The sequence below is a fragment of the Choloepus didactylus genome, chromosome 3 (genome assembly GCF_015220235.1).
Source record: "Choloepus didactylus isolate mChoDid1 chromosome 3, mChoDid1.pri, whole genome shotgun sequence".
NCBI lineage: Eukaryota > Metazoa > Chordata > Mammalia > Pilosa > Megalonychidae > Choloepus > Choloepus didactylus.
This window is the reverse complement of record NC_051309.1, coordinates 153,308,886-153,323,653: the sequence shown is the minus strand read 5'-3', so window position 1 is coordinate 153,323,653 and position 14,768 is coordinate 153,308,886. Positions and strand designations below refer to the sequence as shown.

At 40.4% G+C, this 14,768-nt stretch overlaps 1 protein-coding gene across 1 annotated transcript in view; it reads right to left on the bottom strand.

Moving 5' to 3' along the window:
• The window catches only part of SCOC (short coiled-coil protein), a 39,683-nt gene extending 35,003 nt beyond the window's left edge, over window positions 1-4,680 (bottom strand). The window contains exon 1 of the mRNA XM_037830700.1: window positions 4,580-4,680. Within this exon, the coding sequence (XP_037686628.1) occupies window positions 4,580-4,652 (73 nt within the window). The 5' untranslated portion in view covers window positions 4,653-4,680. The remainder of the gene's footprint in view (window positions 1-4,579) is intronic.
• Between the last annotated feature and the right edge of the window lie 10,088 nt (window positions 4,681-14,768).

Genomic DNA, 14,768 nt, shown 5'->3' with positions numbered 1-14,768 from the left:
TGTTTCAAGGAAAGGGATGGTGAAAGTGAAAAATGTTCTCATCTATTTCACATGTAAACAAAATTTGTCCTTGTTGAAAGAATTAAACTTGAGATGCCATTGTGAAATAAACCACATTAAGAGCAATGTCTGATATGTTAAAAATATGCGTGACAAAAAACCCAATAAACTTTAAAGTAAAAGGATTGAATTTCAATAAGGTTTGTTTTTGGAAATTAGATGAAATAAATAGTCATCTACTATAGCCTCTTCCCCACTATCCATGGCCTGGCTCCTGAAGATGTTTGGATTTGCAACCTCTGTTTTAAAGTCATCCATACAGAGCATGGACAGTAAAAATGGAATCAGGGAGTGGATGATATCATCCAGAAAATGTGTCTAGAGAGAGAAAAAAAAGTAGGCCAAGGATGGAATCTTGGGGAAATACTCTGAGAAGACTCAGAGGAACCTGAGAAGTATGGTGGCTTCAAAGCCAGAGGAGCAGGAAAAAGGAGAGATCAATATGATCAAACTCAGCAGTTGGAAACTTTCCCAATTCGGTCTTTCCCAGCCATAACAGCACCAGGGACCCCTGCAGGTGGTGCAGACCAGCTCCAAAGTGCCCTGTGGAACAGGGTCCCAGGGGGTGCTGAAAGCTTCTCCAGCGTCTCTCTAAAGCTGAGCCTTCCTGGCCTGCCCAGCAAACGCAGCCCTTCATCTAACCATCCTCGCAGCCCCAAGAAAGTGCTGCATCTTTAAATCTCCACCACCTTCACCCCCTGTCCAGGGAGGGTTGAAGCAGGGGCTGCGTCTGCCATTGTCAGGGGTGGGTTAAAACAATAGCTGCCCTCAGAGCTGGGACCCAGTGATCCAAATTCACTAATCAAAAGCCCTGATCATGATCAGCCGTGCCCACCCCTGTTCTTGGGGAAGAGGATTTTTATGTTACTTTCTGTGACCAGCGAGCTAGCCAGGGACTGGGCTCTGTGGGGGTCTGCCATGAGAGTGGAGATACGTGTACATAGTTGCCATGCAGAGATAGCAAGTTACAGTTCTTCATCTTAATTTGTCAGACTCTTCCTTCCACTCTTCTCTGAATGCTGTACAATGTTTTCTGGCCTCTGGTGTTTCAAAGTAGTTTCAGACAGTTCTTGCCTGTTTAGAAGCTGTTTTCATTGAAGTACTGAGTCTTGGAGTTCCCTGCTCTGCCACCTTCCCTGGAAGTCCCCTATTTCATTCTTAAATAAACACAACTACTTACGGATGGATGTGCCTGTTGGGAATTGCACAACTTCTTCAGGCTTCTCAAACTGCAACCCTCATTTCCTGTTCTATATTAATTTCCACACTGAACTTGCATTTTATCACAGCAACCCCAGATATCCCAGCTTGGAAAAATACGACGTCATTGAAAGGAATGTAGCACCGTCTATTGTGAAACTTTGACCAACCTCCACCTAGTAATTCTCACGGTGTCCGATAGAGGTTGAGGTGCCCAGTGGCATCCCTGTGAGCTCACTGTGGTGCCCTTTGGTACCTTGGCACACAGTTTGGGAACCATGGGGTTAGACAGTATGGACTGGTTGGGGTCCAAACTATCATTTATAACCGTGTTTTCTATGGGGCCATTTGAGATGAATTTATGGAACACAACCAGTTCATGAGTTGAATAACTGCTGGTACTGCCAGTTCTCATGGACCCATACTAATGGGGAATCAAGATTACCTAAATAAGTGAAACCCAAAGGTATACTGCAGTGCTTAGTTTAACTGAAGCCTTCAGGGCTCTCCCCAAATAAACCTCATCCCCGAGTTAGCAAATGCTTTCTTCTCCTTTCCCTTGTGTCCTCTGAATAAGAAAAAGAAAACATGGTCAGGTGGGGGCAGGATGAAAGGAGACCTTACTGAGTCTGAAGCAGCCACCCTGGGTGTTGGTACCTCAGTACTTGAGGCCTGACTGTATATTCAGAAGTAAAGCTGAATTGTCATTGCATAATAGCCTACAAATACCACACCTGGCTAGCATCTAGTACCCAATGTTGTTTTTTTGACAATCACCAAGACAAATCCATTCAAGCCTATTATCCTTTTGAGTTTAATAAAGAGGTCAAGGCTTTCTCTGGTACCAGTAAACTATTGAAGAGTTAAGTATGAACAAACAGCCATTACTACTCAATATTCATATAGTTTTTCCCCAATACTCCATACCTTTTTAAAGGGAAAGAGTAAAATGAAAAGGGTGCTCAGGTGAAGTGTCTGCACCCATTTAAGATAAAAGTTTGAATTTCAGCTCTATGGGGAGTGACCTTGATTAAGTCACTCAGATTTTTTGAACTTCAGTTTTATCATCTATAAAATTGGGACAATTATGTTGTGAAGATTAAATTAGATATAAAAATAACCTAGCATTGTGCCTTGAATACAGTAGGATTTCAATAAATGCTTCCTTCCTATCTAGTTTGGCTCTGCCTGTAACTGGCTCTGTGAACTTGTCCAAGTCACTTAACCTCTCTGGGCCTCCTCTTCATATATATGTATGGACATACACACACACACAGACATATACACACATACACACATGGACTTGTGTAGGCACACACATACACATACATCAAGAAGAAAAGTAAGAAATTAGACTAAATTTTTCATAATATAAGCAATACCCTTTTAATACTTTATTCTTACTTTTAATGCTTTACTCTTGAATGGACCCCACGATTTTAATTAATGGTGCCTACTAAACTAGCTGCAGGTATTTTTAAATTTGTTCTCCCATTTTTATTTACCAGAGACCGAGAACCTCTTATTAACAGGAACTAACCATGGCTTCCATAGCAGATTGATAGAATTCTCTCCTAAAGCCAAGAAAACGTGTGTTTTGTCACGAGTAGGTGAACAATTTCCATTTGGCATTTTGAAATACTGAAATGGCACAAAATAGTACTAGTTCCTCAGCTCACCACTGGTTACAGGCTAGGCACTAAGATTCTGTGATTCAGTCTGTCCAAGGACGTGAAGGTCACTCTTAGGTACAGTGATCGACTCGGCTGCCATCACTCTCACTACAAATCGGGAATTATTGCTTCCCCTCCCTGTTCCCCGAGTCTTGTTCAGCATTTATGCCCACGTTGTCAGACTTGGTTTGCAACCAACTCTGATCAAGCCCCTCTCAAAACTACTGCCAACAGGAGACTGGACACCTGAATTTAAATTCCCTGCTCTCTTACTCACATTCTGCTTTTTCTTCTCCAGCAGATGAGATGTGGAGGAGAGATTTGAGGGTGTGTGATGGAATAGAGGAGAGAGGGTGGTTTTAGAAAGGCTCATTTATTCAGAGACACTGATAGTCTTTGCTTTCAGGCATGGTCTAGGTTACAATGGAGAAAGAATTCTGGGCTGAGTCAAATTCAGAGCAGACAAGCGCTTTGTACAGACCGCACCCGCCCACAGTGCAGGACTACCCACACTCACACTCACTGCTCATCATGCCTTCTAGAAGCTCAGAAACTTAGGACTCCTTTTCTCTTTGTCTCCTTCGCTGCCTCCTGTAGCTCTGTCCTCTAAAACACCCTAGTGGGAGCATGCTAAGGCCAGCGGTATCCCATTTCTTCAACAGCTCCAATACCTTATACATTTCCTTCCCTTCTAAAGGCTGAAAATGTTCCTCTTTGATTTCCAAAGCCCCAGCATGTTTACGCAGTGCCAGGAGGGGAAGCTTAGCTCTGGCTGGCAGTTTGTGCTAATTGTCTGGCCGCACTTTAGAAAAAGGCTTTTTGAATCTGAGCATTTAGGGAGAAAGTGGAGAAGTGTGGCTGTATGAAAGAGCAATTGATGTTAAATATTCATGCTCTGCCCCTGTTAATCAAAATCAGTAACCCCCATTGCTTAGCTGCAGTCTTGCTGGTTTCTTACTATGATTCTGCTAAAGAACTTGGATACAAAACCACCACCACCACCAAAAACAAAAAATAAAAGTAAAACAAGAATCAAGGCCTGGGTGCTTATAAGTTTGAAGTGTGTCCAGTTAACTCAGCACTGTCTGTTTTCTCAGAGATTTTGAATAGGCCACAATAGTTATCCCTTCCAGCAGCATTTTACAACCATCCCCACTTTTTTCCCTTCTCTCATGTAGAATTCAGCCAACTTTGTCCTTGCATAAAAACAGACATCTTAAGAAATAATACTTAAAGCTAATTGCAGCATGTTGTAGTTAATTTTTCAGAAATGACAAAATTATGTCACAAAATAAAGAAGAAATTGACTATAAACTAACAAAATATGCTAATAATATTGGAGATTGTTTTAGTAACAACTTTGAAGTCATGTTTCCAGAACTTTTAGGAAATAAACATCTTATATTTTTATTTATTGCTTTATTTTTAAAAGCTCATATAATATAACCACAGGAACTTTTAAAATATTCACTTAATTTAAAAGGAAAAAGGAAAACAGCTCTTAAAAATTGTTCTGTAGCTGTATTTTTTCAACATGCAATGAGTACGTTTTACCATTATAATAAAAATGACAAAAGTTATGGTTTTATAAAACTGCTGAGCAGTTGCTGAATTTTATGGTTTGAATTCATCAGTTTTTTCCTTACCTATGTCGTCTGCCAGAGAAATGTTCGTGAACGTGCCATCCTCCTCCTCCTCCTCTTTGCTGAACCCGTCCATCTTGTTCAATTTTCAGGCCTGTTAGTGAGAGAAATGAGGGCAGGGAAGAGTGGCAGTTGTCCCATGTGGTCACCCTTGTTAAATCATTAATGAACTAGCAACCATGCAAGCAGGTGCTCCCTGATCCTTGCACCAGCCATCCTCTTCCTGCTTTCCACCTGAGAAGTTCACCTGAGCATTCCGTCCCTAAGCGGAAATGGTTAGAGACCTGAGTTAAAAAGTCACCCTCCTTTATCTGAGGCTGCTGAGCTGGCACAACTACCATGCCCTGGGCCTTGCCTTCAATCTTGAAGAAGCATCAGGATGAGGTTGAGGGAAGAAATTGACTTTACATGATTAACAGATATTTTGGACACACATGCAGTGACCAAGCAGCATGACCTGGAGACAAGCCACCTAACCTCTCTGAGCCCCGATTTCCTGCTGTAAAATGGGGATAAGTCTGTTGTGAGGATTAAGTGAGATCGTCCATGAAAAGAACCTAGCACATAGGACCCACTCAGTAAATGCCAACCTCAGCAACTACCAACACAAGCAATCAAGCACATGGGAAGAAACAAGATTCCCTGCATATTGAGCTCCTTGGTGCCCTCTCACGTTACTGTACGGCCACCTCACTCCTTGAAAGTTCATTAAAATGACAGGACTTCCTCTGTCTCTGGAGTAGAGCTCAAGGGGAGGAATGATGACCTCACCAGTCCTTAGGTCAAGGACCCTTTGTTATAGAAGGAAGAATTATTTTATAACTGTTTTTCTTCGATCCCTAGTCCATATTCATATATACAGACAAACCCAAAACTATTTGAGAATTTAAAAGCATCAGTCCATTGGGGAAAAATATCAGCCTAATTTGATAAAGAATTTTAAGCAGATATGAAAACTGAGTTGCTAATTTCTGAATATTTAAAACTAAATTCAAGTAAATAAAAAACAAACAACGAAGAAAAATAATAAATTCCTCAGAATAGATTCATTCCCCACCCCCCCCGCCCCCAATTTTCCAATTAAATTAGACAAATATTGAGTGCCTGTTCTATACTAGCTGGGCACTTTGGAGGATTCAAAGTAAGAGACAGGTATTGCTGTTAATGAGCTTATAAAAGAGCTTAAAGGCAAGAGTGCTGGAAGTTTAGAGGAAGGGAAGAGTATATCTGGCTGACAGAATCTTGAAAGACTTAGAGAAGGTGACATTTGAGATGCACCATCAGTGACGAGATCCAATAGGTAAAAATGATGAGTGCTTTTGCAGTGAAGGGCGTGAGCAGAGGCTCAGAGAGTGGACAGCATGAGGCACATTTGGAAACTAAGGTACATGTAGGAAAGAGGTGGGAGGTAAGGATGCAAAACAGGTTAAATTGTATCCGAGAGAGCTTTGAATGCCAGTCTGTGTTAATCCAGGTCCTCCAAGAATCGGACACCAAGGCAGGATTGAGAAGATAGGGAGGGAGCTGGGGAAGGCAGGGCAAGCCATTACTCCATGATGCAAGCCTGACCCTGAGTAAAGACAAAGCGGGAAGGAAGGTTTAAGATTACCATTAACACTAAGGAATGTTTGGCAAGGCCGTCTAGGAATAGTCAAGACAAGATACACCATTAGAGAAGTCCTGTGTCTCCCAGGAGTGGCCTAGCTGGGAGCAGCTGGTAGGAAGTGAAGCCTTGATGCAAACATGGTGATGGATTTCGGACTGGGCAGCTGAGGCCCTCGGGCAATCAAGCTCCCTGTAGTTGGAGGTTCACAAGGCACACGCGCACGGCCACCATATAAACCAAGCTGGTTTTCTAGCAACAATCGATCTAATTAATGGGCCAGTACTTCAGGAAACATAGAAATGCCTCTCTTGCCTGACCCATCATCTGTCAGTCCCAGAAAGAATAGAACAGACCTAAAAAATTCTTACTATGTGCCAGACAACAATCCATTAAGGAGGGCGCCGATACTATTCCCATTTTAAAGACGAGAAAGCTGCAACATGAAGAGAGGTTCAACAAACAATAGAATGTACGTGGTGGAGCTGGAGTTGGACTCCACGTCCTCTTACTGCAGAGTCTGTGCTCTTAACCACTATATTAATTCTCCCTAATAAATGAGTTTATAAACCAAAGTCTACCTTTGGTTGGAACTGTGTATTTGGGTTTTATTTTATTTCTCATTAGCAATTATAGTTTTTGTTAGGATTAGCCTAGTCCCCTGATCTTTGGCCTCCTTTCTGATTTCCTTCAAGGACATTTCTCATGAAGTATCTATCCTAATGGACATGGGAATGAAAGATAAAACTCAAATCAGTCAGCATTGCTCCCTCTCATAATCCTTGGGAAAAAAATTATAATGGAGAAATGATTTGCTTTCAACTGGGGTTGAGAATTTGCTGTGGGTTTAAATTATCCAAGGTGTGCCTATCTTTCCATAATATGAATGAATGAATTGTGTATGAGTAACCTAAATCTTAAAACACTCTACAATTTCATATTCAACATAAGACTAGTTTACCATGTCTCAGAGAATTATATAGAACTAAAATGGGCCTGCATAAAGGAGGTTAAAGTAAGGATAAAAATCATTATTATAATACAACCTTCCCTAAAACAGTATCCAAAAGCATAAATTCTGAGTCAACATGATTATAGGAGCAATCGTGTACTTTTTAAGTTGGGAGTATGAGACCTAAGTGTATGTGTGCATGTGCACGTGTGTGTTAATGGATGTTGGGGTAACAGAGCTGAAGAAAACATAAAATGAAGAGAATTGTAAATTAATCAGCAGTCTCATACTCCCTTTGTCATGACCTCAAAATATCAATATTAGTAATGAAGCACATTGGAAGCCAGTGTTTGCAATGTGCTTTCTCAGAGCTTTATCAGAGCAACGACCCAGGAAACATCTCTAAGGACTCTGAGCACCAATTATGATATCTGAAGTGTGTGTAATCAGTGGATTCCTAGCGATAAAATGGCGTCTCTAAAGAAGATGCTAAGCACTCTTCTTCTGTGTAAAATATTCTCTTTCTTTAGGAGTAATTTCACATGAAACTATTGGGATATTTTTGACAAATTAGTTCAAATTGGATTGATTCAGCCCATTAGCTACAAAGGGAGAATGTGATGGAGGAACTTTATTTTCATTATACATAACTAATAACAATAGCTAACATTTATTGAGTGGTTGCTCAATGTCCAGCACTATTCTAAGTGCTTGACCTGAACCATCTCATTATTCCTCACAACTTTATAAGGTAACCAAGAAACAACTGGACAAAGTACTTTGGCCAAAACACACAGCTAGGAATTGGCTGGGCTGGGATTCATATCCAGGAAGTCCTCTTCCAAAACCCATACTCTAGGTTTATGGCCTCCATCATGCATAGGCATTAAAATACACATCTGATTAATATGCAGATTGTATTTTTATCTCTACACGTGCATTTTAAAGATAAAGATCAAACACTAAAATATGCAAGGAAAGACATGTTGGGAAATTTTAGATTTGCATTCTTCTTTAGGCTACTATTATCCAGGTTAGCTATTAGTGTGTTTTTTGTTTTTTAAGCAAAAATTTGCCCTTAATTATAACCTGTTTTAAATTAATTTACTTTTTGGTTTTCAGAAGTGTATTTAAATTATATGTCATTTAAATCATGGATTCAGTTTCAGTAAATATACTTTAATATGCTAACAGCTCACATCGAGACAGGAATCTTTACATAAACAATTAACTTTGGGAGTAGGATGATAAATAGAAACACAATTCCTGATTTCACTGGTGGATATTCCTTCATAAGACATCAGCCTAGATTCTTCAGTGTCAGCAATAGTGAACCATGACATTCATAATACATTTATTTAGACAGAATTTGATAGCAATTGGTAAAAACATGTAGTAATATAATGTTTTGTGATTCAACACATGATCAACAAAGGCATAAATAATGTCATTTTTGTAGTGTCCTCTTTTGCTCAACTACCTTAGGCCATCCACTTACTAAACACAAACATGGAAGATTTCATCCCACCTTTCATCAAATATTCATACTGTCTTCATTGTGCTCCAAGGGTAAACACTGTATTTCTTTAAATGCCTTTCAAGATGCCCAGTTCTGCTTGGGCAACACAGGAACATTTAAATCAAAGTTTAACACATTTTACAGACTCGGGCAAGATGGCGGCATAGAGAGGAGTGGAAGCTAAGTAGTCCCCCTGGAACAACTACAAAAAACCAGAAACAATTAGTAAATAATCCAGAATAACTGCAGGGGGACAAACGAGACCATCCACTCATCATACACCAACCTGAATTGGGAGGAATGCCCAAGAACACAGCATAAAATCTGTAAGTAAAACCTGCGGAACCAAGTCGTGAGACCCCCTCCCCCATAGCCCGAGCTGCAAAGCCTCGTGGTGCCAGAGAGAAGCTCTCTCCCAGCAAGCGAATATAGCTCAGCTGAGCTCCAGCTGGGGTTTTAAGTAGCGAGTGTGAACTGCTCACTACAGGTATGCATCCCCAAAAAACAGACAGAGGCTTTGGGTGACAACTGACCTGGGAGAGCCGGAGGGTTGCCTTGGACTGAGTCTGAAGGGGACTATCTGTTTCTTTTTTGGCTCAGTGGAGAAAGCCTCAGTCATTTTCAGTTTCCAGGGCTGTGACTCTGGGAAGGGTGGAGACAGCACAAGCAGAGAGTGAGACCATTGAAATGCTAATGACCTCCACCTGAGGGGTCTGTTGTCTCTAGGAGGAAATGGGTGGGGCCCTTTCCATTCAGAACCAGACCCCAGAGCCTGGGGGAACACGGCCATACCTCCTCACACCAGTCAAGAATTATAGGCTAACAGGCATCACCTGCTGGGCAGAAAAGCACAGTGACCTGAGGCATCAAAGGGTGGAGCAATTTTCTAAGACACACCCTCAGGGAAACCAGATACTGAATATTTCTTCCCTCTGGGACCTGAGCCTGTTCTGGTCTGGGAAAACCTGATTTGGATAACCAAGGAAACCATGCCTAGACAACAGAAAATTAAAACCTACACTAAGAAAAACAAAGTTATGGCCCAGTCAAAGGAACAAACGTACACTTCAACTGAGATACAGGAATTTAAACAACTAATGCTAAATCAATTCAAAAAGTTTAGAGACGATATTGCAAAAGAGATAGAGGCTGTAAAGGAAGCACTGGGCATGTATATGGCAGAAATCAAAAGTTCAAGAAAACAACCAGTAGAATCTATGGAAATGAAAGGCACAACACAAGAGATGAAAGACACAATGGAAACATACAGCAGCAGATCTCAAGAGGCAGAAGAAAACACTCAGGAACTGGAGAACAAAACACCTGAAAGCCTACACGCAAAGGAGCAGAGAGAGAAAAGAATGAAAAAATATGAGCAACGTCTCCGGGAACTCAAGGATGAAACAAAGTACAATAATGTACGTATCATTTGTGTCCCAGAAGGAGAAGAGAAGGGAAAGGGGGCAGAAGCAATAATAGAGGAAATAATTAATGAAAATTTCCCATCTCTTATGAAAGACATAAAATTACAGATCCAAGAAGCACAGCGTACTCCAGACAGAAGAGATATGAATAGGCTTACGCCAAGACACTTAATAATCAGATTATCAAATGTCAAAGGCAAAGAGAGAATCCTGAAAGCAGCAAGAGAAAAGCGATCCATTACATACAAAGGAAGCTTAATAAGACTATGTGCGGATCTCTCAGCAGAAACCATGGAGGCAAGAAGGAAGTGGTGTGATATATTTAAGATACTGAAAGAGAAAAACCGCCAACCAAGAATCCTATATCCAGCAAAGCTGTCCTTCAAATATGAGGGAGAGCTCAAAATATTTTCTGACAGACAATGAGAGACTTTGTGAACAAGATACCTGCCCTACAGGAAATACTAAAGGGAGCACTACAGGGTGATAGAAGACAGGAGTGTGTGGTTTGGAACACAATTTTGGGAGATGGTAGCACAACAATGTAAGTACATTGAACAAAGGTAACTATGAATATGATTGAGAGAGGAAGGTGGGGAGCATGTGAGACACCACAAGAAAGGAGGAAAGATAAAGACTGGGACTGTGTAACTTGGTGAAATCTATTCAACAATTGTGATAAAATGTACAAATATGTTCTTTTACGAGGGAAAACAAGCAAATGTCAACCTTGCAAGGTGTTAAAAATGGGGAGGCATTGGGGGAGGGATGCAATCAGCATAAACTAGAGACTGTAACTAATAGAATCATTGTATTACACTTCCTTTAATGTAACAAAGGTGATATACCAAGGTGAGTGCAGATAAGAGGGGGGGATAGAGGAGGCATGTTAGACACTTGACATTGGTGGTATTGTCTGATTCTTTATTCTACTTTGATTTAAGGTTATTTTTCCTTTTGCTGCTTCCTAGCTGTCATTTTTTTTTCCTCTTTCTTTTGCCTCTCTACCTTCTTTGACTCTCCCTCCTGCCTTGTGGAAGAAATGTAGATGCTCTTATATAGATAGTGGTGAAGGTGGTGAACACATAAATGTATGACCATGCAGAAAACCACCAATTATTTACTTGGGATGGAATGTATGGTGAGTGAACAAAACCATATTAAAAAAAAAAAGGGTTGATGACAAAACCTTGAGGGCAATATACTGAGTGAAATAAGCCAGACACATTAGGACAATTATTGCAGGGTCTCACTGATAGGAACTAACTGTAATATGCAAACTCATAGACATGAAATATAAGGTACCAAGATATAGGACGAGGCTTAAGAATGGGGAGTGGTTGCTTAGTATGAGCAGAATGTTCAATTAGGATGAACTTAAATGTTTGGAAATGAACAGGGGTGTTGGTAGCAAGATGTGAGAATAACTAAGTGCCGAATGGTGTGTGAATGAGGTGGAAAGGGGAAGCTCAGAGTCATATATGTCACCAGAAGGAAAGTTGGAGGTCAAAAGATGGGAATGTGTAAAACTGAATCCTATGGTGGGCAATGTCCATGATCAACTGTACAAATACTAGAAATCGCTTCCATGAACCAGAACAAATGTATGACAATACAATTAGAAGTTAATAATAGAGGGGCATATAGGGAAGAACTATATACCTATTACAAACTATATACTACAGTTAGTAGTATTTCAACATTTTTTCATAAACAGTAACAAATGTTCTATATCAATACTACGAGTCAACAACTGAGGGGGGTTGGTTAGGGATAGGGGAGGATTAGAGTTTCCTTTTTTTTTTTTTCTTTTTTCATCTTTCACTTTATTTCTTGTCTGGAGTAATGAAAAGTTTCTAAAAATTGAACAAAAATTAAGTGTGATGGATGCACAGCTGTATGAGGGTACCCAGGGGCAAGTGATTGTACACTTTGGATCTTTGGATAATTGTATGGTATCTGAACAATCTCAATAAAAATGAAAAAAAAAAAAAGTTTAACACATTTTATTTTACATATTACATGTAGCTTTTAGCCAGTATTTATATAAACTGCCTAGATCCATTCAATATTCATTCAACAAATGTATTTATTGGTTACCTATGTGTTAGACATTGTTCTAGGCATTGGGAATATTAACAGTGAATGCAACAAAATACTTGCCATCATAGAACTTACATTCTTGGTAAGAAAGACAGACAATAAATGAATATACATACACATACATATATAAATATACATACATGTACATACATACATATATACAAATACACAAATATATATATTATGGGTATGTGTGTATATATATAAAATATATATATTATGGGTATGTGTGTATATATATATTGTGTGTGTATGTGTGTATGTATATGTGTGTATATATATGTGTGTGTGTGTGTATATATATATGTAAACACATGCAAATAATGATAAGTGCCATGAAGAAAAATAATATGGAATAAAGGAGAGGAGAGTGCTAGGAGTGTGGGTGTTATTTTATTTAATGTGTCAGGAGAGGCCCATATGATGAGATGACATTTGAGCAGAGACAAAAGGCACTGAGGAAGCAAGCCTAAGGACATCTGGAGGACATCACTAGACAGACTAGCAAGGAGAAAGACCTTGTGGTGGGAGCTTGTGTGGCATGTTCAAAGAACAGCAAATGGGACGGTGAGGCTGGGGTGATACTCAGCTGTGTAGCAGGCAGCACTGAGGAGAGCCTTACAGACCCTTCTGGGTTCCTTGGGTTTCAGTCGAAAGAGATGGGGCACACTATGCTGAAGAGAGATGATCTGACAGGTTTTAACAGGAGCTCTCTGGCTGTCATGAAGAAAATTGACTCTGGTTGGGATGTGGACTTGGGAGAGGACAGAATCAGAGAAGTGAATTAAAATTTGAGTAGAGCCATCATCCAGGTAAGAGATGATACTGATTTAGACCTTGGTGAAGCTTTATATATTTGAGGATGGTATGAAGTAGTCAAATTCTGGCCATACTTCACATCTGGAACCGAGAGCATTTGCTGAGGTGGGAAGCAAGAGAAGTAGATGAGTCAAGGATGATTCTGAGGTTTTTAGCATAAGCAGCTGATGAAAAGAGGTACCATTTGCCCAGGTGGAGAAGGCTGTGGAAGGACCAGATAGGGGGAGAAACCAAGGAGCTTGATTTGGAGCATTTCAAGTTAGAGATTCCTTTTCAACATCCAAATGGAGATGAAGAATAGCCAGTCGAATATGTGTCTGGAGTGCAGGAGAAAAGCTGGTGGAGAACGTAAACTTAGGAGTTGTCCAGGATAGATGGTGTGTGAAGCAGAGGACCTGATGAGATGGCCTAAGCAATAGTGCAGATAGAGCAGAGCAGAGGATGGCCCAGGTACATCAAGAAAGATGAGGTATTGGTGCAAGAAATTAAGACGGAGCCGCCAGCATTGGAGGAGGAGAAGCAAAAGAGCTGTGTCCTGGAAGCCATGTGAAGAAATTATTTCCAAAAGATACAGGGATTAACAGGGTTAAGTGGTGTTGTCAGGTCAAATAAGGTAAGTACTGAGAAATGATTACATTTAAGATGTTTAAATAAATGCCTGTTTTCAGTTTCCTGCTACAAAAATTTTTAACTGATGAGAAAAACTGGGAGAGAGTGTTACAAAAATATAGCACCTAGGGAGTGATCAGAAAATGGAAATTATAAAGAAAAAGGCAACTTGGAAAATATAAGCAACAAACTTTTCCAGCAGGGTAGATTGGAAGCAGAGGAGAACTGGAGGGGAAATGCTATTTTCTGTAGTTTCGTGGTGGATCCGGAATTTCTCCATAGGAAGAACCTAAGGCCAGCATTCGATTTGGACGGGGCAACTTGTCTTGGAGCTCCATTTTACATGAGGTTGAGAAAATATCCTTGTCCTTATCAAAGACTTGGGGCGGGGGAGATTTAAAACTTCCTCAAGCATCCCCTTGGAGCCACCACTGCCTAGACTCCGGGGGCTGCAACACAAGGTGTGCCCATTGTCCCTGCACAGATCTGCCTGCTTTAGGGGAAAGTGGGACCCAAAGTCTATCCCACCCCCGACTAGCCAAGCCACCGCTCCACAGGCATGCCTTTTTCTAATTTGCATATATGCTAGTGGTAGCCCTGCATCCATGCATTGATACCTACTTTTTTCCTCTCCAACAGGCATGGATTAAATGAAAGTAATAAAGAGAGAAAGTGCCAGCACTCGCCTCTCCTCCTGAAAATTCTTCATAATCTATTTTTCAAATGTGAGCTATCCTTATTTTCACATCCATATCCATAGTAGGCATTAATTAGTGTTTGCCTATTATCATTAAAACATGTCTACTGCCGAGGAGGAAAATAAAGCCATGAATTAAATCTGGCTTCAGTAAAAGTTTGCATGCCTTCCTGGGAACCAGGAAATTGATACTTGCTTATGTCTTTCTCTAAAAAGCTTGATTGGTAGTTCACTAGATTGGTATGCTTCTATTATTATGGCTGTATTGGCTCCCTCTGGTGGATAGATTATGTGAACATTAATTTTGGATGTTCTTTAACAAAAGGCTTCACATTAGAGTTCAGAGCCAAATCTGATAAAAGAGACCACTTGAGGGCTTTGTCTGTTCAAAGTGTGACCCGGAGATTTCTTGTGATTATGTGCTATGTATATACAGGATGCCTTTGGGAGCAGTAGGCTGGGAAGT